The sequence below is a fragment of the Delphinapterus leucas genome, chromosome 8, assembly GCF_059928025.1.
Source record: "Delphinapterus leucas isolate spDelLeu-1000000601 "Yukka" chromosome 8, BTC_Dleu_Yukka2, whole genome shotgun sequence".
In the NCBI taxonomy this organism is placed as follows: Eukaryota; Metazoa; Chordata; class Mammalia; order Artiodactyla; family Monodontidae; genus Delphinapterus; species Delphinapterus leucas.
This window is the reverse complement of record NC_143136.1, coordinates 28,602,061-28,626,088: the sequence shown is the minus strand read 5'-3', so window position 1 is coordinate 28,626,088 and position 24,028 is coordinate 28,602,061. Positions and strand designations below refer to the sequence as shown.

The window sequence follows — 24,028 nt, the reverse complement described above, 5'->3', positions numbered from 1 at the left end:
TGGGTCAAAAAAGATCTTGCTGTCATTTATGTCAAAGAGTGTTCTTCCTCTGTTTTCCACTAAGAGTTTTATAGTGTCTGGTCTTACATTTAGGTCTTTAATCCATTTTGAGTTTATTTTTGTGTATGGTGTTAGGGAGTGTTCTAATTTCATTCTTTTACATGTAGCTGTCCAGTTTTCCCAGCACCACTTATTGAAGAGACTGTCTTTTCTCCATTGTATATCCTTGCCTCCTCTGTCATAGACTAGTTGACCATAGGTGCGTGGGTTTATCTCTGGGTTTTCTATCCTGTTCCATTGATCTATATTTCTGTTTTTGTGCCAGTACCATATTGTCTTGATTACTGTAGCTTTGTAGTATAGTCTGAAGTCAGGGAGTCTGATTCCTCCAGCTCTGTATTTTCCCCTCAAGTTTGCTTTGGCTATTCGGAGTCTTTTGTGTCTCCATACAAATTTAAAAATTTTTTTTCTAGTTCTGTAAAGAATGCCATTGGTAATTTGATATGGATTGCACTGAACCTGTAGATTGATTTGGGTAGTATAGTCATTTTCACAATATTGATTCTTCCAATCCAAGAACATGGTATATCTCTCCATCTGTTTGTATCATCTTTAATTTCTTTCATCAGTGTCTTGTAGTTTTCTGAATACAGGTCTTTTACCGCCTTAGGTAGGTTTATTCCTAGGTATTTTATTCTTTTTGTTGCAATGGTGAATGGGATTGTTTCCTTAATTTCTCTTTCTGATCTTTTGTTCTTAGTGTATAGGAATGCAAGAGATTTCTGTGCATTAATTTTGTACCCTGCAGCTTTACCAAATTCATTGATTAGCTCTGGTAGTTTTCTGGTGGCATCTTTAGGATTCTCTATGTATAGTATCACATCATCTGCAAACAGTGACAGTTTTACTTCTTCTTTTCCAATTTGTATTCCTTTTATTTCTTTTTCTTCTCTGATTGCCATGGCTAGGACTTCCAAAACTACGTTGAATAAGAGTGGCGAGGGTGGACATCCTTGTCTTGTTCCTGATCTTAGAGGAAATGCTTTCAGTTTTTCACCATTGAGAATGACGTTTGCTGTGGGTTTGTTGTATATGGCTTTTATTATGTTGAGGTAGGTTCCCTCTATGCCCACTTTCTGGAGAGTTTTTATCATAAATGGGTGTTGAATTTTGTCAGAAGCTTTTTCTGCATCTATTGAGATGATCATATGGTTTTTATTCTTCAATTTGTTAATATGGTGTATCACATTGATTGATTTGCGTATATTAAAGAATCCTTGCATCCCTGGAATCAATTCCACTTGATCATGGTGTATGATCCTTTTAATGTGTTGTTGGATTCTGTTTGCTAGTATTTTGTTGAGAATTTTTGCATCTATATTCATCAGTGATATTGGTCTGTAATTTTCTTTTTTTGTAGTATCTTTGTCTGGTATTGGTATCAGGGTGATGGTGGCCTCATAGAATGAGTTTGGGAGTGTTCCTTCCTCTGCAATTTTTTGGAAGAGTTTGAGAAGGATGGGTGTTAGCTCTTCTCTAAATGTTTGATAGAATTCACCTGTGAAGCCATCTGGTCCTGGGCTTTTGTTTGTTGGAAGATTTTTAATCACGGTTTCAATTTCATTACTTGTGATTGGTCTGCTCATATTTTCTATTTCTTCCTGGTTCAGTCCTGGAAGGTTATACCTTTCTAAGAATTTGTCCAGTTCTTCCAGGTTGCCCATTTTATTGGCATAGAGTTGCTTGTACTAGTCTCTTATGATGCTTTATATTTCTGCAGTGTCCACTGTAACTTCTCCTTTTTCATTTCTAATTTTATTGATTTGAGTCCTCTCCCTTTTTTATTGATGAGTCTGGCTAAAGGTTTATCAATTTTGTTTATTTTCTCAAAGAACCAGCCTTTAGTTTTATTGATCTTTGCTATTGTTTTCTTTGTTTCTATTTCATTTATTTCTGCTCTTATCTTTATGATTTCTTTCCTTCTACTAACTTTGGGTTTTGTTTGTTCTTCTTTCTCTAGTTCCTTTAGGTGTAAGGTTAGATTGTTTATTTGAGATTTTTCTGATTTCTTGAAGAGAACTTGAATTGCTATGAACTTCCCTATTAGAACTGCTTTTGCTGCATCCCATAGGTTTTGGATCGTTGTGTTTTTGTTGTCATTTTTCTCTAGGTATTTTTTGATTTCCTCTTTGAATTCTTCAGTGATCTCCTGTTTGTTTATTTAGTAACATATTGTTTAACCTCCATGTGTTTGTGTTTTTTATGTATTTTTCCCTGTAATTTATTTCTAATTTCATAGTGTTGTCGTCAGAAAAGATGCTTGATATGATTTCAGTTTTCTTAAATTTACGGAGGCTTGATCTGTGACCCAGGATGTGATCTATCCTGGAGAATGTTCCCTGTGCACTTGAGAAGAAAGTGTAATCCGCTGTTTTCGGATGGAATGTCCTATAAATATCAATTAAATCTATCTGGATTGTTGTGTCATTTAAAGCTTGTGTTTCCTTATTTATTTTCATTTTGGATGATCTGTCCATTGGTGAAAGTGGGTGTTAAAGTCCCTTACTATTATTGTGTTACTGTTGATTTCCCCTTTTATGGCTGTCAGCACTTGCCTTATGTATTGAGGTGCTCCTATGTTGGGTGCGTATATGTTTATAATGGTTATATGTTCTTCTTGGATTGATCCCTTGATCATTATGTAGTGTCCTTCCTTGTCTCTTGTAACATTCTTTATTTTAAAGTCTATTTTATCTGATATGAGTATTGCTACTCCAGCTTTGTTTTCATTTCCATTTGCATGGAATATCTTTTTCAATCCCCTCACTTTCAGTCTGTATGTGATCCTAGGTCTGAAGTGAGTCTCTTGTAGATAGCATATATATGGGTCTTGTTTTTGTATCCATTCAGCAAGCCTCTGTCTTTTGCTTGGAGCATTTAATCCATTCACATTTCAGGTAATTGTCAATATGTATGTTCCTATTATCATTTTCTTAATTGTTTTGGGTTTGTTTTTGTAGGTCCTTGTCTTGTGTTTCCCACTTAGAGAAGTTCCTTTAGCATTTGTTGTAGAGCTGGTTTGGTGGTGCTGAATTCTCTTAGCTTTTGCTTGTCTGTAAAGCTTTTGATTTCTCTGTCAAATGTGAATGAGATGCTTGCTGGGTAGAGTAAACTTGGTCGTAGGTTCTTCCTTTTCATCACTTTAAATATATCATGCCACTCCCTTCTGGCTTGTAGAGTTTCTGCTGAGAAATCAACTGTTAACCTTATGGGAGTTCCCTTGTATGTTATTTCTCAGTTTTCCCTTGTTGCTTTTAATAATTTTTCTTTGTCTTTAATTTTTGTCAATTTGATCACTGTGTGTCTCAGCGTGTTTCTCCTTGGGTTTATCCTGCCTGTGACTCTCTGCACTTCCTAGGCTTGGGTGGCTATTTCCTTTCCCATGTTAGGGAAGTTTTTGACTATAATCTCTTCAAGTATTTTCTGGGGTTCTTTCTCTCTCTCTTTTCCTTCTGGGACCCCTACAATGTGAATATTGGTTTATTTAATGTTGTCCCAGAGGTCTCTTAGGTTGTCTTCATTTCTTTTCATTCTTTTTTCTTTATTCTGTTCTGCAGCAGTGAATTCCACCATTCTGTCTTCCAGGTCACTTATCCGTTCTACTGCCTCAGTTATTCTGCTATTGATTCCTTCTAGTGTATTTTTTCATTTCAGTTATTTTATTGTTTATCTGTTTGTTTGTTCTTTAATTCTTCTAGGTCTTTGTTAAACATTTCTTGCATCTTCTCAATCTTTGCCTCCATTCTTTTTCTGAGGTCCTGGATCATCTTCACTATCATTATTCTGAATTCCTTTTCTGGAAGGTTGCCTATCTTCACTTCATTTAGTTGTTTTTCTGGGGTTTTATCTTGTTCCTTCATCTGGTACATAGTCCTCTGCCTTTTCATTTTGTCTTTCTTTCTGTGAATGTGGTTTTCATTCCACAGGCTGCAGGATTGTAGTTCTTCTTGCTTCTGCTGTCTCTGAAGGTATACTGTTAATCTTCTAATATGTAGGTATTTTCCAGGTACGTTTCCGTTATGAAATACTAGTTTAATTTCATTATGGTCTGAGAACATACTTTGCATAATTTTTATTCTTTAAAATTTGTCCAGATGTGTTTTATGGCCCAAAATATGGTCTCTCTTGGTAAATATTCCATGTGAACTTGAGAAGAATGCAAATTCTGTTGTTGTTGGATGAACCACATGAATTGACATGGATGTCAATTGGATTCACTTGGTTGATAGTGCTTTTCAGTTTAACTATATGCTCACTGATTTTCTGCCTACTGGATCTATCAGTTACTCATAGAGTGGTGGTGAAGTCTGTAACTATAATAGTGTATATATATAAATAGAACAGTGGATTCATCTGTTTCTCCATGTAGTTCTATCAGTTTTTGTCTGATGTATTTTGACTCTTTGTTCATACACACTAAGGATTGTTATGTCTTTTTGAAGAATCGACCCCATTATCATTATGTAATGCCCCTCTTTATCACTGTGTAAAGGATGGTATTATTTCTTTAAATATTCAACAAAATTCACCAGTGAAGCCATCCAACTGTTTCATGGGAAGATTTAAAGTAATTTAAGATTACTATTTCAATTTCTTGTAGGTCTATTCATATTTCTATTTCTTCTTGAGTCAGTTTTGGTAATTTGTCTTTCCAGAAATTTATCCATTTTATCTAAGTTGTCTAACTTGTTGGCATGAAGTTGTTTATACTATCTCTTTAAAATTTTTTAAATTGCTGTACGCTTTTTCATTCCTGATTTTGGGAATCCATGTCTTCTCTCTTAATTTCTTGGTCAGCCTACCTAAAGGGTTATCAAGTTTGTTGATATATTTTAAAAAAATATTTATTTATTTTTGGCTGAGTTGGGTCTTAGTTGCAGCACACGGGATCTTTTGTTGTGGTACATGGGAGCCAGAGTGCGTGGGCTCTGTAGTTGTGGCTCACAGGCTCCAGAGTGCGTGGGCTCTGCAGTTTTGGCATGCGGGCTCACTAGTTATGGCTCATGTGTTCAGTAGTTGTGGTGCACAGGCTTAGTTGCCCTGTGGCGTGTGGGATGTTAGTCCCCCGACCAGGGATCGAACCCGCATCCCCTGCATTGGAAGGCGGATTCTTAACCACTGGACCACCAGGGAAGTCCCTGTTGATCTTTTCAAAGAACTAATTTGTCGTTTCATCAATCTACTGCTTTTCTGTTTTTTACTTCATTGATATCTGCTCTAATCTTTATCCTTTCCTTCCTCCTGCTTGCTTTGGATTTATTTTGCTCTTCATTATCTCGTTTCTTAAAGTGGAATTTTAGATTATTATTTTGAGAACTTCTTTCTTCTTTTCTGATATAGATGTTTATAGCTATAAATTTCACTCAGAGCACTACTTTAGCTGCATTCCATACATTTTGATATTTTGTATTTCATTTTCATTCATTTACAAATATTTTTAAAATTTCTCTTGTGGTGGATTTCTTCTTTGACCCATGAGTTTTTAGAGTGTATTATTTAATTTCCAAATATTTTGGGGTTTCCCAGATTTTTTTTTTTCTACTGGATATCTTAATTCCATGTGTCAGAGAACATATTTGGTATGGTTTCAATCTTTTTAAATTTACTGAGACTTCTTTTATGGCCCAGAATATATGGTTTATTCAGTTGGAAGCATTTTTTAAATTTAATTTTTATTTTTTATTAAATATTTTTATTGCAGTATAATTCACTCTTTTAAAGCATAAAATTCACTGCTTTTTATTGTATTCACAAGACTGTGTAACCATCACCATTATCTAATTCTAGAACATTTTCATCACTCCCAAAAGAAATCCATACCCATTAGTAGTTACTCCCTTTTCCCCTTTCACCAAGCTCTAGGCAACTACTAATCTACTTTCTGTCTCTATGGATTTGCCTATTTGGAACACTTCCTATAAATGGAACATATGTGGCCTTTTGTGTCTGGTTTCTTGCACTCAGCATAATGTTTTCAAGGTTCATCCACGTTGCAGCATATACTTCATTCCTTTTTAGGCTGAATAGTATTCCACTGTGGGTATATGTCACATTTTGTTTATCCAGTAATCAGCTGATAGGCATTTATATTGTTTCTAGTTTTTGGTTATTATCAATACTGTTGCTACGAGCATTTGTATACAAGTTTTTGTGTGGTATACATTTTTAAGAAGTATATAATCTTTAGATTATTAGCTAAATACCTGTACTCAGGAAACTGGAGGCTGGAGTGTGTGCATGTGTGTGTGTGTGGGTCTTGTGTTTATGTGTCTTGTCTTTCTGTGTGTGGGGCCTGGATGTTTACAAATAGCCTCTGCATTTAAGACGAGGCCAGAAGGGCTGAGTCAACTCTTAATATCTTAGCTCTACTACACACACTTCAACCCTCCCTGGCTATGTGCCTCACCTTCTATTCTGAACCACAGAGTAAGTAAGCCCAGCAGGGTGGGAAATGAGCCGTGACATTCATGCCCAAAGAAGCCAGTGCACATACATACAATGTATATTTCTGTTATGCTTTTGGGATGAAAGGAAATGTGATATGCATCATTTTATGACTCAGTAAAAGTGACAGGAAAAGCCCCGCTCTTAGGCTGGGGAAAAAATCGTCCATCAATCAATGGAAGTGACGATACCCAAATATTACTTTGGTTAGAAAAATAATCCCACATGATTATCCCATGAAAATCCCACTTTTCTCTCCTTTGGGTCCTAAAACTTTCATCACTACACTGCAGTGCATTTATGCAGAAGAGCATGTGGTGAGCCAGAGGGCTGTTCATCAGTGTCCTCTGGTTTTCTTCCTAGTGGCCAATCCAGTTTTGGTCTTCCTCTGCAACTGTGATTTCCATTGCCTATCACTTGACCTGGGATGGTTGTGGGGATTCTTCCTTCCCCATCTTCATTCTAAAAATGAATCTGAACATTCTTTGTTACCTAATAATGCAGAGCTAGGCTATGCAACTTTGTTACCTCATTCTGGATAAAGGTAGCAAGATGAGTTGGAAATAAATATAGGAAACCAAAGGGTTAAAAATGATCTCCAGGAATAAGGGAAATCTGATACAGAGGACGAGACAGATACAGTACTCAACTAAAAGCTGGCCAGCTCTGGCCCAATAACACTGCATGTGACATATTCAGGCATACTTTTATAAGACAAGAGATTGTGTACCTGCTTGTTGAAATATCCTCAAAAGGGTAGAGGATCTCTCCATTGTTACAGATTTCACAGATGAACCCCTTCTGGCTACAAAGACTGCAGCTGTACACATGTGAGGCGGCAAATTTAATGACCTTGCCCAAGAACGGAGCCAGCTTTCCCTCTATCACCTGCAGAAAGAGAAATGGAACAGGGAAGAAGCAAATTTGTTGAGAAGTCTTGCAGATGCAGGAGGAATTCCTTTCCTTTACACAACAGGAAAACCTCTAATTATAATTTCTCAGCAACTCTGAGAAAGAAAAGACATAGTATTTTCACTCCAAAAGAACTCTCTGGCTTAAACTCTGGAGGTTGGAAAATGAAGATGTTGAAATTTCTTTCGTATTCCTCTTTTTTTTTGTAGTGTGTTGTAGAGGACTGAGGACCAACAAATGGGGAACCCTACTTTCACAGACTAACTTGACAGTTATCGTGCGGTATAAGAGCAGTGTGGTCGATTTCCCAAAATAGACTGAAAACATATAGGGTAAGTACTAATGTAGTATTTTATGTTGTACATTCAATAATATCTGTTTTCTGATGAGTTAATAGAATAGTTTTTTCTCTATCTCCCCTAAGAACATGTAACAAATGTGGAAAATAGGTTTCTCTTGCTGCTGCTAATTATAATAATACACAGAAGCTGCAATTTGGCAGTCTGAGTGCTATATTTAGCCTCAAGATTTAAAAAAAAATCTTTTAGTGTTTAAAAAAAATAAGCCAATTTAATAATTGGAAGGTTTCACATAAAATTCCAGATTTTTGGCTTCTTTTGGAAAATCATTAGATCTGGAAAAACTAGGCCTGAATTCCAACACGATGATGATCCCAGCTGTGAGTAGAGGCTGCTTGCTCCTGCAAAGGCATGTGCTCTTCAACTGACACTTGTCCCCATGAGGCCACAGTGTCTTGAGTCTGCCTGCCTCCCACAGTCCCCTCACCTGCTGGCCTGCAAACATCCGTGAGTTTGGAGCCAATGGTCCATCAGAGCCCTCCTCACTTAACTAATACTGCACGGGCTTCAAAGACTTTGGCAGTTCATACACTAACAAGATAAAATTTGCCTTTATTTCTTTCTCATTGATGCACATGCATATACATGTTGATTTTGATATAAGAAAAAAACGAAGATTAAATTTAATTTGGAAAGAGCTAGAAATGGATACTTTCAAGTGAATCATAGTTAAAATGATAATTTTACATAAAAATAACATCTGAGAGCAGTAAATCATATTTAAAGAGATATTAGAAGGCCAAGGTGAATAAATAGTAATAGCTGATAATACAAAAAAAGACTACAAGTAATGTAATAATGTATTTTGCAATTTCTTTACACTAACAATGAAATATGTGAAAGAGAATGTAAACAAGCAATCCCTTTTAAAGTCACATCAAAAATAAAATAAAATAAAATACTTAGGAATAAACCCCACCTAGGAGGTGAAAGACTTACATACTGAGAACTACAAAACCTTAATAAAGGACACTGAAGATGATTCAAAGAAATGGAAAGCTATCCCATGCTCTTGGATTGGAAGAATTAATATTGTTAAAATGACAATACTACCCAAAGGATTTGGGTACTACAAAGCTACAGTATTCAAAACAGCATGGTATTGGCACAAAAACAAACATATGGATCAATGGAACAGAATAGAGAGCCCAGAAGTAAACCCACACACCTACGGTCAATTAATCTTCAACAAAGGAGGCAAGAATATACAATGGGGAAAAGACAGTCTCTTCAGCAAGTGGTGCTGGGAAAGTTGGACAGCCGCATGCAAATCAACGAAATTAGAACACACCCTCACACCATACACAAAAATAAATGCAAAATGACTTAAAGACTTAAATATAAAACATGACACCATAAAACTCCTAGAAGAGAACACAGGCAAAAACATTCTCTGACATAAATTGTACCAATGTTTTCTTAGGTCAGTCTCCCAAGGCAACAGAAATAAAAGCAAAAATAAACAAGTGGTACCTAATCAAACTTATAAGCTTTTGCACAACAAATGAAACCATAAACAAAATGAAAAGACAACCTATGGACTGGGAGAAAATATTTGCAAATGATGCGACCAACAAGGGCTTAATTTCCAAAATATACAAACAGCTCATACAACTCAAAAAAAACAAAAACAAAACCCAATCAAAAAATGGGCAGAAGATCTAAACAGACATTTCTCCAAAGAAGACATACAGATGGCCAATAGGCACATGAAAAGATGCTCATCATCGCTAATTATTAGAGAATGCAAGTCAAAACTACATTGAGGGACCATGTTACACCAGTCAGAATGGCCATCACTAAGAAATCTACAAATAACAAATGCTGGAGAGGGTGTTGGAGAAAAATATCCTGTGATAAACCATAATGAAAAAGAATATATATATGTAAAACTGAATTAACACAACATTGTAAATCAACTATACTTCAATAAAATTTAAAAAAAATAATGTATTTTGCAAAAAATCAAGCTATACATAATACTGGAGATAAAAACTAAAGTGGTTTATGAACATCACTATTGAATAATCTCATGATGTTTTAAAAATGAATATAATGGTTAAATCTAGGGAAGGGAACAAGTTGGAAAAGCACGTCTTTCACCTTGTATATGGTTGTTTTGGCATTTTTAAAAGCAATGTATATTATTTTTGTATTGATGCAGAAATGGAACAGAAGAACCAGGTTTACTACTTTATAAGGGTGTTGTTTTTTTTTCTTAATAAAGGGGGTAGAAATTATGCTGTCTTTTTTTCTTTTTTTTGAGTCAAGCAAGCACATTTTCCACCATTTTAAAATTTATTCTCCTCCCCATTACCTTTAAAAAGCCATAGATAAGACCTCCTTTTATTTATGTTTTCTCAAGGACCATTAACTCCAATCAACCCCAGGAAAATGTGTTCCTAATACCAACACATGATATACACTTTCTAAGAAATAACCACTACCAAATCATATACCCAACGGGGTTATTTATAAATTGTGGTAACAATACTTTAGCTGAGTTTTGTTTTACTTATTTTACTCTTTTCTAAACAACCAAAGTTAATGACACATTTAAAGAGAGGCACTAACAAACTATAGTCCATTTAGGGGAAAACATCAGGATATAGAACTCACCTGGTCTGGAAACCAGATGAGTAAAGGTTGTTTTAAGGAACTGAGGATGAGAAGAGAACACCTTAAGGAAGACATGAGAGTTATCATCTAGGATCTAAAAGAGAAGATTGGGGCATCTTGTACATAAAGTTTTTCTTTATCTAGAAGATTTTCTTGGTACAAAGTGTAAGGGGTATGAACATTTTGAAGGCTTTTGAAATATTTCACCAAATTTACAGTGCCAGTTATTTTTATTTATTCCTATCTCGATATTTTAATAAGCTTTTAAAAACTAATTTGGGAATTGATATCTTCACAACATTTAGTCTCCCTATCTCCATTTTATTAAATCTTCATTTATTAATAATACAAATTTTTTTCCTTTGTATAAGCCACTGACTTTTTTAAAAATTTAATTTAATTTTTTATACAGCAGGTTCTTATTAGTTATCCATTTTATACATATTAGTGTATACATGTCAATCCCAGTCTCCCAATTCATCCCACAACCCCCACCCCCACCACCCCTCTTGGTGTCCATACATTTGTTCTCTACATTTGTGTCTCTATTTCTGCCCTGCAAACCAGTTCAGCTGTACCATTTTTCTAGATTCCACATATATGCATTAATACATGATATCTGTTTTGCTCTTTCTGACTTAACTTCAATCTGTATGACAATCTCTAGGTCCATCCACGTCTCTACAAATGACCCAATTTCGTTCCTTTTTATGGCTGAGTAATATTCCATTGTATGTATGTACCACATCTTCTTTAAACAGTCATCTGTCGATGGGCATTTAGGTTGCTTCCTTGTCCTTGCTATTGTAAATAGTGCTGCAATGAACACTGGGGTGCATGTGTCTTTTTGAATTATGTTTTTCTCTGGGTATATGCCCAGTAGTTGGATTGCTGGGTCATATGGTAATTCTATTTTTAGTTTTTTAAGGAACCTCCATACTGTTCTCCATAGTGTAAGCCACTCACAGTTGTTATTTAAGTTATTTTAAGGTTAAACTTTTGTATAATATTTTTTCTTATCAGCTATTGCTGGTGTATTAGAATATACTGATATTTGTATCCATCTCATATACTATATTACTAAATGTGCAGGAATGCCTATCATTTTTAGGTGATTCTTTTGGGTTTTCTGAAGGAAATAATCTGGTCCCTTCCTTTCATGTTTTATGTCTTATTGCATCATGCAGCACTCCTAAAACAATATTAAATAATAATGGTGTTAGTGGACAGTCTTGTTATTTCAATGAAATCAAACTATATAGAGTCTACAGTGAATGATTCATTTTCTTCATCAAACACACATCTTGTCATGCACCACATTCTATTGATTCCCTTTCTCTTTTTATTTAATTATTTATTTATCTGTAAAAATTTATTTATTTATTTTTGGCTGGGTTGGGTCTTCGTTGCTGCACGTGGGCTTTCTCTAGTTGTGGCGAGCAGGGGCTACTCTTCATTGCGGTGTGCAGGCCTCTTATTGTGGTGGCTTCTCTTGTTGCGGAGCACGGGCTCTAGGTGTGTGGGCTTCAGTAGTTGTGGCTCGTGGGCTCTAGAGTGCAGGCTCAGTAGTTGTGGCGCACGGGCTTAGTTGCTCCGCAGCATGTGGGATCTTCCCGGACCAGGGCTCAAACCCGTGTCCCCTGCATTGGCAGGTGGATTCTTAACCACTGTGCCACCAGGGAAGCCCCTCTCTTTCTCTTTTTTAAATAACAGCTTTATTGATATATAGTTCACATAACATGTAATTAACCTATTTAGAGTCTACACTCGAACATGTTTTATTCAGAGTTGTGTACATTTCATCAACTTTTCCCCAAATCCCCATACCCATTAGCAGTCACTAGTGTTTTCTCCCTAACCCATCCCCCAAGCCCTAGGCAACCAATAATCTACTTTCTGTCTCTATAGATTTACCTACTCTGGATATTTCATGTAAATAGAATAATATGTGGTCTTTTATGACTGGCTTCTTTCACTTAGCATAAGTTTCAAGGTTCACGTTGATTCTCTTTTAAATGTCTCTAGTGTAAGTCTTTTTCCCATCCTATCTCAAGCTTTTATCACCCCTCTCTAGATTAATGAAATAATCTTCCGGTTTTATTTCTGGATAATCGTCTTTTTCCTTTGATCCATCCAGCATATATACTAGTCAGTTTTAGACATCACTTTCATTGTGTGTCATCTCTTCCCTCAAACCTTTGGTTGAATTCTTATTTTATCATTGGTAAAAACTCTTCATTCGTTCATGTCAGAAAATTACATTGAGTTACTATTCTCAGTTACTGATACAAGTGTGAACTAGACAAAACTGCAGCTTACATTTTGCCTGGTATATGAGTGTCTCCATAAGCTGATTCCACACCATCTATCCAAATTCATTTTCCGTTTCTTCATATGTATGTTCCGTTGCGAGGAAAGTTTCCCCGGTGTAGAATATGCTTGTTCTTGCTCCTGTGCCTTCACCCATGTATTTCCTCTACTTTCCTTTCACTTCCTCTCTTAACACTTATTTAAATTTCACCCAGTCTTTAAGGCTTAGATCTATTCTGGCTTGATCTGGAGAGCCATCTCTGGCTACTTAACCTGACATGGATCTCTTGTGCTTCATATAATTTATTTTTACATCACATAATTTAATATAAATAGAAATTGATGTTCCTTTGTATTTTTTGGCTATTGTTTAACATGTGATTGTTTTGCTTGTCCAACTATAGATTGAAAATATAAAAATGGAGATACCACCTATAAAATGGTGATTTTTACCTATAAAAGTAAAATGGTGACTTTACCTATAAAAATGGCAGTTTTATACGGAGCAACCTAAGAGAGTGTAAATCGTCAGGCACCTAAGTTCCTGATGACTGCCCGAGGATGCTTTCCAGTCTTTTTCCTTGGCTGTAGCAGTCATAGCTTTGTGCTACTGTTGTGTCACAACATTTTGAATCATTCTGCTGTGCGATTTAGGGAGGAGCACGAAGAACACATGGACTTGGTGGCAGTTCAGTACTCAGAGACCCTTTCTGCTGCTTTATACTTGAGTAACTGCTCTTCCTATTTGTCAGCTGAGGTTCAGGGCCATGTTCCAAAGGGCTGAAGCTGCTGGAAGTTTTTCCTCCAGAAAAGTGAGGTAATATTCTATAAGTTTATTTTAAAATTGACAAACATGTCTTTAACATTATAGAAAGAAAAACTTTATACTGATACATTTCAAGGGGTAAAGGCATATTTGGAAGGTTTAAATCTTGTCTTTGAATATCACGACTAGCAGCACTGGGAAGCTATCCCGGCTTCTGGTCTAGAGGTTTCATCACTAAGAGAAGCAGGCTCCAGGTGTGACATCTCCTAGGGTTCTTTTTAAAAAGCAGATATATCTTGGGATAATTACTTAAAAAGAAATCAAGTGTCTTGCCTCCCACCATCTCCTCCTGCCCTCAAGAATCGTGCTTTTCACTCCTACTTCCTAACCATCTTGGTGGAGACTTAAGGTTGGGACCATATACCACAAACAATAGGAAGATGGCAGCCTCAAAGAAGACCAAAGCCCAAGGAGCCCCTCTTTTTCACTCTTTTCTTTCCCCTGGTCACAGGTTAATATAACTTTATTATCAGTCCATCACAAGTCACAAGGCCATTCATCTTTTTTTTTTTTTCGGTGAGTGGGCCTCTCAACTGTCGTGGCCTCTCCCGTTGCGGAGCACAGGCTCCGGACGCGCAGGCTCAGCGGCCATGGCTCACGGGCCCAGCCGCTCCGCGGCATGTGGGATTTTCCCGGACCGGGGCACGAACCCGTGTCCCCTGCATCGGCAGGCAGACTCTCAACCACTGCGCCACCAGGGAAGACCCAAGGCCATTCATCTTTAGCGTTAGAAGGCTGATGGTTTCCGTTAACCAGGTGGTCATTTGGATATGCTGTAGATGCTAGTGAAACAGATCTCTGAGATGAGGTTTGGTTATCCCTGGTTTAGTTATTTTCCCCAAAGTGTCTCTCTACGTGAACAAAATCATGACAAAGTAATTAGCAGAAAACACATGTAGCTCTTTGTCCATCTCCTCAGTCTCCCTCACCTTTTCTGTATACCAAATTGCCTTACCTCTTTGAGAAAAAGCATATGTCCAAAATAGGGTGAAAGAGTTTGTTTCTGTTTTCCATTAAACTTAATTTCTTGTATTAAGGAAAATCCTAGTCTGATTCACTTAATTTGGGAGTGTTGCATATATGACTATTCCAGAGGTATCATACTGACCTGGTGTTCAAAGAATGCACACTTCCGTTTGTAACTTAAAATTGTGTCCTTTTATTGCACTGTAGGATAAAGACAAAATGCACTATCAAGCTGGTATCTTCAAGATTTTTCTATCTTTGTCTTTTGCAGTCTCTCTACAAATTCTTTTCACTCTATCATTTCAGGTACTTCTAGAACTCAAGGAATAGTCAAATTTATCACTCTCCATGATCCAGCTAACTGACAAATATACCAAATATGCTTATGCTTCTTGTGTGACAGCAGCCCATGAAAGCTGCCTGGTCGAACTTCCAGCTCAGGGATACACACATTTTCCCCCCTCTTCTATTCTGGTCAAGATGGTCAGCATTGGAATTTGAGGCCTATGGCTTTCTTGCAGACTAAGACAACAGACTTTATTTGATTTGCTTTCTTGCAGACCAATCGAAAATTACAATTAAGTTAAAAAATAACCTAGTGCTGCCTTCTCCAAACCACAGTTTCAGAAACAGCTGCTTATTACTCATGTGTGGCACCAGGAAATTGCAGTGTCATGTTCAAGGTCTGTAGCCAATAGAAATCTGTGGGATTGGGAAAAGGGCACAAATGATTCTTTTATGTCTGTTACCTTCACTCTCTCAGCACCACCACAAAATTCAAAATCTACGGGGGGAGAGGGACAGAGCACTGGGGACTTGGACAAGAAACAAGAAAGAAAAAGCTCTTTCTCATTGAATTTATGCATCGACGAATTCCTTCCCCCTGATTTGTCAAGTTACCTTCCATTTCAATACAGGCATTCCTCAGCCATTGTGTAACATCTAGATTCTGGACAACTGTTGGCAATACGTTGATGAAGAGGGCTGCTGCACTTGACAAATGGCCCCTCCTCTGCAAGTCTAACCAAAAGACCCCATTCATGTTAAATAAAGCCACCTGCCACTCACTAGTAACAAGCTAGCCTGGTTACTAGTAGAAGAATCAAAATTGTCACGCATTGTAAAATGATTTCAAATATAATTTAGGTTGCATTTGCTTGGCCAGAGGACTATGAAAGGCGGCACTCACTACTTTCTCTCTGAGTGACATTTCTCAGCATTAACAGGTGGGGACAGTGACGTCTAGTGATCTAGGCCAGGTGAGTTCCTGGAGAGGTAAGAAAAACAGCCTATGGAGTCTGCCCAAGTTTGAAAACCTAAACCACAGCAATAATATTCTGAGTTCTCATTCAATTCTAAATTTCACTTTTTTTTAAATTGACATAACATATTAGTTTCAGGTGTACAATGTAATGATTCGATAGCTGTATACACTGTAAAGTCATCACCACAGTAAGTCTAGTTAACTAAATTTTACTCCTTTTAATAATAAATTCTTAAAAATAGAAAATAAAAAGCATACTACCACATTATTTTTCTCAAAAATAGAAAATAAAAAGCATAGGGAATTTTCTTATTTCAAAAAGTTTGTTAAAACCGCATTTCCCCATAATTAGCCTTTGAGCTCCTTATCATGGCTTAATGCTGGGATGTTTGTATATAAACAGAAAACTGTGTCTTCTCTAATTAGCTGCTCCACACCCTTCTTTATCCATTATGGGACTGTTCTAACAGGACTAAGATTTTGGCTAATCAAATACTTCACTGAGGGTGGATTATGATGTCACCAATTAGCTCTTATCTGATCCTCTCCCAAAGGTGAAAATTTCTACTTAGATATTGGAAACTATGTGATAATTTAATCTGGGTTATCTGGGTTAGTATAATTGGGTAGATCTGTAAGTGGTCATCACCATTCCTATCAAATTATATTTTGCTTCCTGATGGAAACTATCTCAGGGAATAAAAGATAAACGAATTTCAATTTTCTCCAATGGCTGAATGGTAAAGCTGAGCCCAAGAACATAAATTTCTTATTCACAAAAGTATAGGGGGGGGACTTCCCTCGTGGTGCAATGGTTAAGAATCAGCCTGCCAGGGCTTCCCTGGTAGCGCAGTGGTTAAGAATCCACCTGCCAATGCAGGGGACACGGGTTCGAGCTCTGGTCCGGGAAGATCCCACATGCCGTGGAGCAACTAACCCCGTGAGCCACAACTACTGAGCCTGTGCTCTAGAGCCCACAAGCCACAACTACTGAACCTGCATACAACCACTAAAGCCCGTGTGCCTAGACCCGTGCTCCGCGACGAGAGAAGCCACTCCAATGAGAAGCCTGAGCACTGCAACGAAGGGTAGCCCCTGCTCACCACAACTGCCCACGCATAGCAACAAAGACTCAACACAGCCAAAATAAATAAATTAATTAATTAAAAAAAAAAGAATCCACCTGCCAGTGCAGGGCACACAGGTTCAAGCCCTGGTCCAGGAAGATCCCACATGCTGCAAAGCAACTAAGCCCATGCGCCACAATTATTGAGCTTGTGCTCTAGAGCCCGTGAGCCACAGCTACTGAGCCTGTGTGCCTAGAACCCATGCTCCACAACAAGAGAAGCCACCGCAATGAGAAGCCTATGCATCACAACAAAGAGTAGCCCCTGCTCGCCACAACTAGAAAAGTCTGCACGCAGCAATGAAGACCCAACCCAGCCATAAATAAATAAATTTATTTAAAAAATATATATATATATAGACAGGAAGGGGCCTATTTCACTTTTTCTGCACTATGGAAAGTGCCTCAAGGGGTGTGGCCTCTTGAAGCCACAACCTCATGAAACTTCAGTAGAAGCATTTGCAAACAGTAAGTACAATTATGTGCCCCACATATTTTGAGCCCCAAAGCGGGCCACATGGTCTCATATAAGTGCATGAGTATTATTTAGGGGAAAATAGATTAAAATATTTTAAATTGAGACAGTTCCAGAAAATTCTCATGGTATGGTCAGCAGACTCTTACTCCTCTATTGAGTTAATTAGCTATGTGTCGAAAATAAATCGTATTTAGGTCTCTACTATTCATTTTGGCCCTAGTTATGTCATTATTACTCATTGAATAGTAAACAAGAAAAGGCTCTAAGTGGTTTCCTTAACTCAGCTTCCTTACTTAATATATGAGAGAACTAAGGCCAAGAGAGGTGATGTGAGCTGTCTAAGATCACCCAGCTGGGCTATGTCAGATACCCATCCACCCCCTTAAGCACCCTGCACTACTCTAGGAAGGGGCCTTTCTGAGGGCTCCTAGGGTCAGAGCGCAGCCTGAGAATCCTGAGGTCACTGGATGCCCACTGATCCACCATATAGAAATGGAGGACTTCTAAACTGACTCAGTCCCTGCCTGGAAACAAGATGCACAGTCTGGTCCAGGTTTACTCCCACAGTCCTGATCTGAACTGGATTTGTCTTTGGCTTATGTAAAGATTTATTGTCCAACATACTTACTACTTGTATGAAAATTCTCTTAAGTGGTCACATCTTGTGTGAATTTCTGAACATGGAGTATGATTCTTATTATTGAGTGAATGACTGGGAAATTCATCGATTAAAGTAACATGAAATTCTGTGATGAAAATGGACTTAACATCAACTTAAACCCTAGGCTATTTACCAAAACTAGAGAAGTAATTTAATTAAAGGAAGAAGCAACTACAGCTGGAAAAAACCAAAGCAAAACAAAGCAACTCCCCGAATGCATGTATGTGGGAGAAATTGAAGAAATACAGCTTTTCAGAGAGGACGGACCTGCGTAGAGGCCAATGGAGGACATCTTAACAGAAATACAACAAAAGACCCCATGTTTAAAGGGATGGAGAAATAGGAGCAATATTCCCTGATCGTATAAGGGAATGACTCACTAAGGGTTAGGAGAGACATAAAAGGCAGAAAGAAGGGAAGAAGTACAGAAAGGGTGGAGTTAAAAAAAAAAAAAAGTTAAAGAAAAGGGAAAAGCAGGCTTCCCTGGTGGCACAGTGGTTGAGAGTCCGCCTGCCGATGCAGGGGACACGGGTTCGTGCCTGGGTCCAGGAAGATCCCACATGCCGCGGAGCGGCTGGGCCCGTGAGCCATGGCTGCTGAGCCTGCACGTCCAGAGCCTGTGTTCCGCAACGGGAGAGCCCACAACAGTGAGAGGCCCACGTACCGCAAAAAAAAAAAAAAGAAAGGGAAAAGCAATTCAGATGATCACAAAGAGGGAAAAAAAAAAAAAGGATTGAAGCCGATTTAGATCTGAAATGTGAGCTAGACATCTTGGCTTCTATTCTCAGTTTTGTCCCCACTAAGCTGTCTGACCTTATTAATAAGTCACTTAACTTCTCCATGCCTCAGTTTCCTCATCTACAAAATAAAGTGATCATACTAAGTTATTCAAAACTAGATGATCAGTAAGGATTTCTCTCAGCTTGAAGATTCTATGATTTTGTGATTAACAGACAGGGAAAACATCAAAAGAAGCTTGTTGAATACCCCCAGGAATGTAGAAAGGAAATATCTGGGGAGATAGATAAAAGGTGAGTTTAACCAGACTAATTAGAAGATACCCAAGGAAATTTTCAAAAGAAGTGAAATAATGTCACCAGCTTTTTATTCCTCTGCTTGCTGAGCACCATTCAAAGAGGGAGTTAATGCTTTTTAGGAATCATCCCCTCCCAGGTGTGCAACCAGATACCAGTTTTCCTGAAGAAGTCTGCAAATCCCTTCCTTTCATCAATGCATTTAATTAGTTAATGCTTAGATAGAACTTAGGGATGTAAAGTACAATATAAGTGTTCAACATTATTATTACTTAACAGCTTTTATGAGACCAGAAATGCCTAAGATTAAATGAGAAACCAAAATGAGTTCCTGGCTAGAAGGTTGTGATCTAATAAATTGCTGGGTTACTGATGTGAGGAAAAACAAACCCTGCATATAAATTGAAATAGGTGCTCTTTATTAGCTTGCATGCCATTGTCTTAAGAATGTGGGTACTTTTTATTCTTTGCCTCAAGGTGTCAACAAGTAGCAAACCACCAGTCAGTACTGATTATGACTACATACATCCTGTTTTTTGAGAATATTATCTGCTGTATTTGTGCTGTTTATGCTGGATATCTGTACACCCAGGGTATGGATTCAAATACGTATGGGAATTTAGTACACAATAAAAGTGAGGAGAGATAAATTATTTAACAAATGATGTTGCGACAACTGGTTAGCCATCAGGGGAAAAAATAAAGCTGAATCTCTAACTCATTTCATAAAAAATGTAATTCCAGATAAATGGAAGATTTAAATATAAAAAGTAAACCATGAAAGTATTTTTAAACTATAAAAGTATTAGAGAAAAATGTTTATGTGGAGTAAGTATTTTGTAATCTTAGAAACCATAAAAAAGTGATAAATCTGAATATACAAAATTAAAAATCAGTACAGTACAAAATACCATTTACAAAGTCACATAACAGAAAACTGGGAAATATATTTCCTATTTATGTAAAAAGAATGCTGATTTCCTTAATATAATTTAAGTACAGGTTAATGAAATAAAAGGGCAATTCACAAAAACTAAGTATAGCCAATATAATATAAAAAAGATACTCAACCTTACTTACAATGAAAAAAATCAAAATCATAGTGTGAAGTTATTTTTTATTTATCAGAATGGCTAGGATTAAAAATATTGTTTACACAGAAAGTTAATGTGGGTGGAGGAAAACAGTCATTCTCAAGACACTGAATGGAAGTAAAAATTGGTTCCACCTTTTCAGAAGGCAAGTGGCAATATACATCAAACTGCAAAGCATGCATACCCTTTGACCTGGTAGTCTCATGTTAATGAACTTACCCTTACAGACTCATTCACACAAGAGTACAAGAAAACGTATGAGGGTGTTCACTGCAGTATTGGTTCTAATAGAGAAAAACGTCACAGATTAAAAATCAAGGTAACTCTATACTATGCAGCTAATAAAAGGATGAGGTAAACCTTTATGTATACTGAACGTGCACATATGTCCAGGTGTCCACAGTATAATCTTAAGTGGAAAAGGCAAGATGCAAAAAGGTAGTACTGATCCCATTTGCAAAAAAATTAAATATTCACATTTATGTATAGAGATGTCTGGAAGAAGACAGACTGGCTATAGTTAAACAAAAGCTACCTCTGCAGAGTGGGATGTGAGGGAGAGAAAGGCAGATGTTAAAAACAGAATTCTGCAACCACCAGAGAGATTAAGATAATAATCCCATTTATAATTGCATCAAAAAGAATAAAATACCTAAGAATAAATTTAACCAAGGAAGTGAAAGACTTGTACATTGAAAATTGAGACATTAATGAAAGAAATTGAAGATACAAGTAAATGGACAGATATTTCATGCTCATGGATTGGAAGAATCAATATGGTTAAAATGTCCATACTACCCCAAACAATATACAGATTCAATCCAATCCCTATCAAAATTCCAATGGCATCTTTTATGGAAACAGAACAAACAATCGAAATATTTGCATGGAACCACAAAAGACCCTGAATAGCCAAAGCAATCTTGAGAAAGCTGGAAGCATAACCCACTCTGATTTCAAACTATGTTACAGAGCTATAGTAATCAAAACAGTATGGGATTGGCATAAAAATAGACACATAGATCAACGGAATAGAAATAAACCCATGCATATATGGTCAATTAATTTATGACAAAGGAGCCAGAAATATACAGTGGGGAAAGGGAAGCCTCTTCAATAAATGGTGCTGGGGAAACGGGACAGCCACATGCAAAAGAATAAAACTGGACCACTGTCTTACACCATTTACAAAATTAGCTCAAAATGTATTAAAGACTTGAATGGAAGACCTGAAACCATCAAACTCCTAGAAGAAAACATAGGCAGTAAGCTCCTTGACATCGGTCTCGGAGATGACTTTTTTAATCTGGCACCAAAAGAAAAGGCAACAAAAGCAAAAATAAACAAGTTAGACTATATCAAACTGAAAAGCTACTGCATAGCAAAGAAAACCATCAACAAATGAAAAGGCAACCCCTGAATGGGAGAAAATAATTGCAAGTTATATATCTGATAAGGGGTTAATATCCAAAATATATAAAGAATACATACAATTCAACAGCAAAAAAAAAATCTAATTTAAAAATGGGCAGAGGATATGAATAGACATTTTTCCAAAGAAGACATACAGATGGCTAACAGTTACATGAAAAGGTGATCAACGTCACCAATCATCAGGGAAATGCAAATCAAAACCAAAATGAGATACCACCCCACACCTGTTAGAATGGCTATTATCAAAAAGGCAAATAACAAGTGCTGGTGAGAATGTGGAGAAAAGGGAACCCCATGTGAACTGTTTGTGAGAATGTAAACTGGTGCAGCTATTATAAAAAATGGTATGGAGGATCCTCAAAAAATTAAAAATAGAACTACCATATCATACAGTAATTCCAATTCTGGGCATTTATCTAAAGAAAACAAAAACACTCACCAGAAAAGATATATGCACCCCCATGTTCATTGCAGCGTTACTTACAATAGCCAAGATATGGAAGCAACCTAAGTGTCCAGTGATGGATGAATGGATAAAGATGTGGTGTGTGTGTGTGTGTGTGTGTGTGTGTATGTGTGTGTATACATATATATAGTGTGTATACATATATATATAGTGTGTATACACACACACACAATGGTATATTATTGAGCCATAAAAAAGAATGAAACCTTGCCATTTGCGACAACATGGATGGACCTTGACGGCATTATGCTAAGTGAAGTAAGTCAGACAAAGAAAGGCAAATACTGTATGATCTTACTCATATTTGGAATCTAAAACAAAACAAACCAGCTTATAGATACATAGAAGAGATTGGTGGTTGCCAGAGACAATAGGTGGTGGCTAAGTGAAGAAGGTGAAAGGAGTTAAAAGGTATTGGGATGCCATTTTGGGGAATATATCTTAAGGAAATAAGTTAATATTGGATTGGCCAAAAAGTTCGTTTGGTTTTTTCCATAAGATGGCTATAGTAGCACTTAGCTGTCTTTAACTTCATTCAAAACAATTTTGTTAGATTGTATTGTGACAGCTGTCATATCAGCGTGCGTTTAAAAAAAGACTTATCGGGACTTTCCTGGTGGCACAGTGGTTAAGAATCCGCCTGCTAATGCAGGGGACATGGGTTCAAGCCCTGGTCTGGGAAGATCCCACACGCCGTGGAGCAACTAAGCCCGTGAGCCACAACTACTGAGCCTGCGCTCTAGAGCCCACGAGCCACAACTACTGAAGCCCACGTGCCTAGAGCCCATGCTCTGCAACAAGAGAAGTCACCACAATGAGAGGCCCGCACACCACAACAAAGAGTAGCCCCTGCTCGCCACAACTAGAGAAAGCCCATGAGCATCAACGAAGACCCAACACAGCCAAAAATAAATAAATTTATTTTAAAACATAAAAAAAGAAAAGAAAAAAAGACTTAACAAAACTGGTGAATTTTTGTGTAGCCATTTTAATATTGATGATGGAAGAAAAACAACATTTTTGGCATATTATGTTTTATTATTTTAAGAAAGGTAAAAACACAACAGAAACGCAAAAAAAAAGATTTGTTTAGTGTATGGAGAAGGTGCTGTGACTGATCGAATGTGCCAAAAGTGGTTTGCGAAGTTTCATGCTGGAGATTTCTCCCTGGACGATGCTCCACGGTTGGGTAGACCAGTTGAAGTTGATAGGGATCAAATCGAGACATTAATTGAGAACAATCAACGTTATACCACGTGGGAGATAGCCGACATACTCAAAATATCCAAATCAAGCAATGAAAATCATTTGCACCAGCTTGCTTATGGTAATCGCTTTACTGTTTGGGTTCCACATAAGTGAAAAAAACCTTCTTGACCATATTTCTGCATGTGATTCTCTACTGAAACGTAATGAAAATGTTCTGTTTTCAAAACAAATTGTGACAGGCGATGAAAAGTGGATACTGTACAATAATGTGGAACGGAAGAGATCATGGGACAAGTGAAATGAACCACCACCAACAATACCAAAGGCCGGTCTTCATCTAAAGAAGGTGATGTTGTGTATATGGTGGGATTGGAAAGGAGTCCTTTATTATGAGTTCCTTCCGGAAAACGAAACGATTAATTCCAACAAGTACTGCTCCCAGTTAGACCAACTGAAAGCAGCACTCGATGAAAAGCGTCCAGAATTAGTCAACAGAAAATGCATAATCTTCCATCAGGATAACGCAAGACCTCATGTTTCTTTGATGACCAGGCAAAAACTGTTACACCTTGGCTGGGAAGTTCTGATTCATCTGCCATATTCACCAGACTTTGCACCTTCGGATTTCCATTTATTTAGGTCTTTACAAAATCTCTTAATAGAAAAAGTTTCAATTCCCTGGAAGACGGTAAAACGCACCTGGAACAGTTCTTTGCTCAGAAAGATAAAAAGTTTTAGGAAGACGGAATTATGAAGTTGCCTGAAA

General features: G+C 37.3%; 1 protein-coding gene across 5 annotated transcripts in view; it reads right to left on the bottom strand.

The window, feature by feature from the left end:
* The window catches only part of PLEKHM3 (pleckstrin homology domain containing M3), a 188,484-nt gene that overhangs the window by 29,023 nt on the left and 135,433 nt on the right, over window positions 1–24,028 (bottom strand). For 4 of the 5 annotated variants that reach the window (XM_022567533.3, XM_022567531.3, XM_022567535.3 and 1 more), the window contains exon 7: window positions 7,235–7,392. In XM_022567533.3, the coding sequence (XP_022423241.1) occupies window positions 7,235–7,392 (158 nt within the window). The other variant, XM_089916443.1, reaches the window with a different exon arrangement.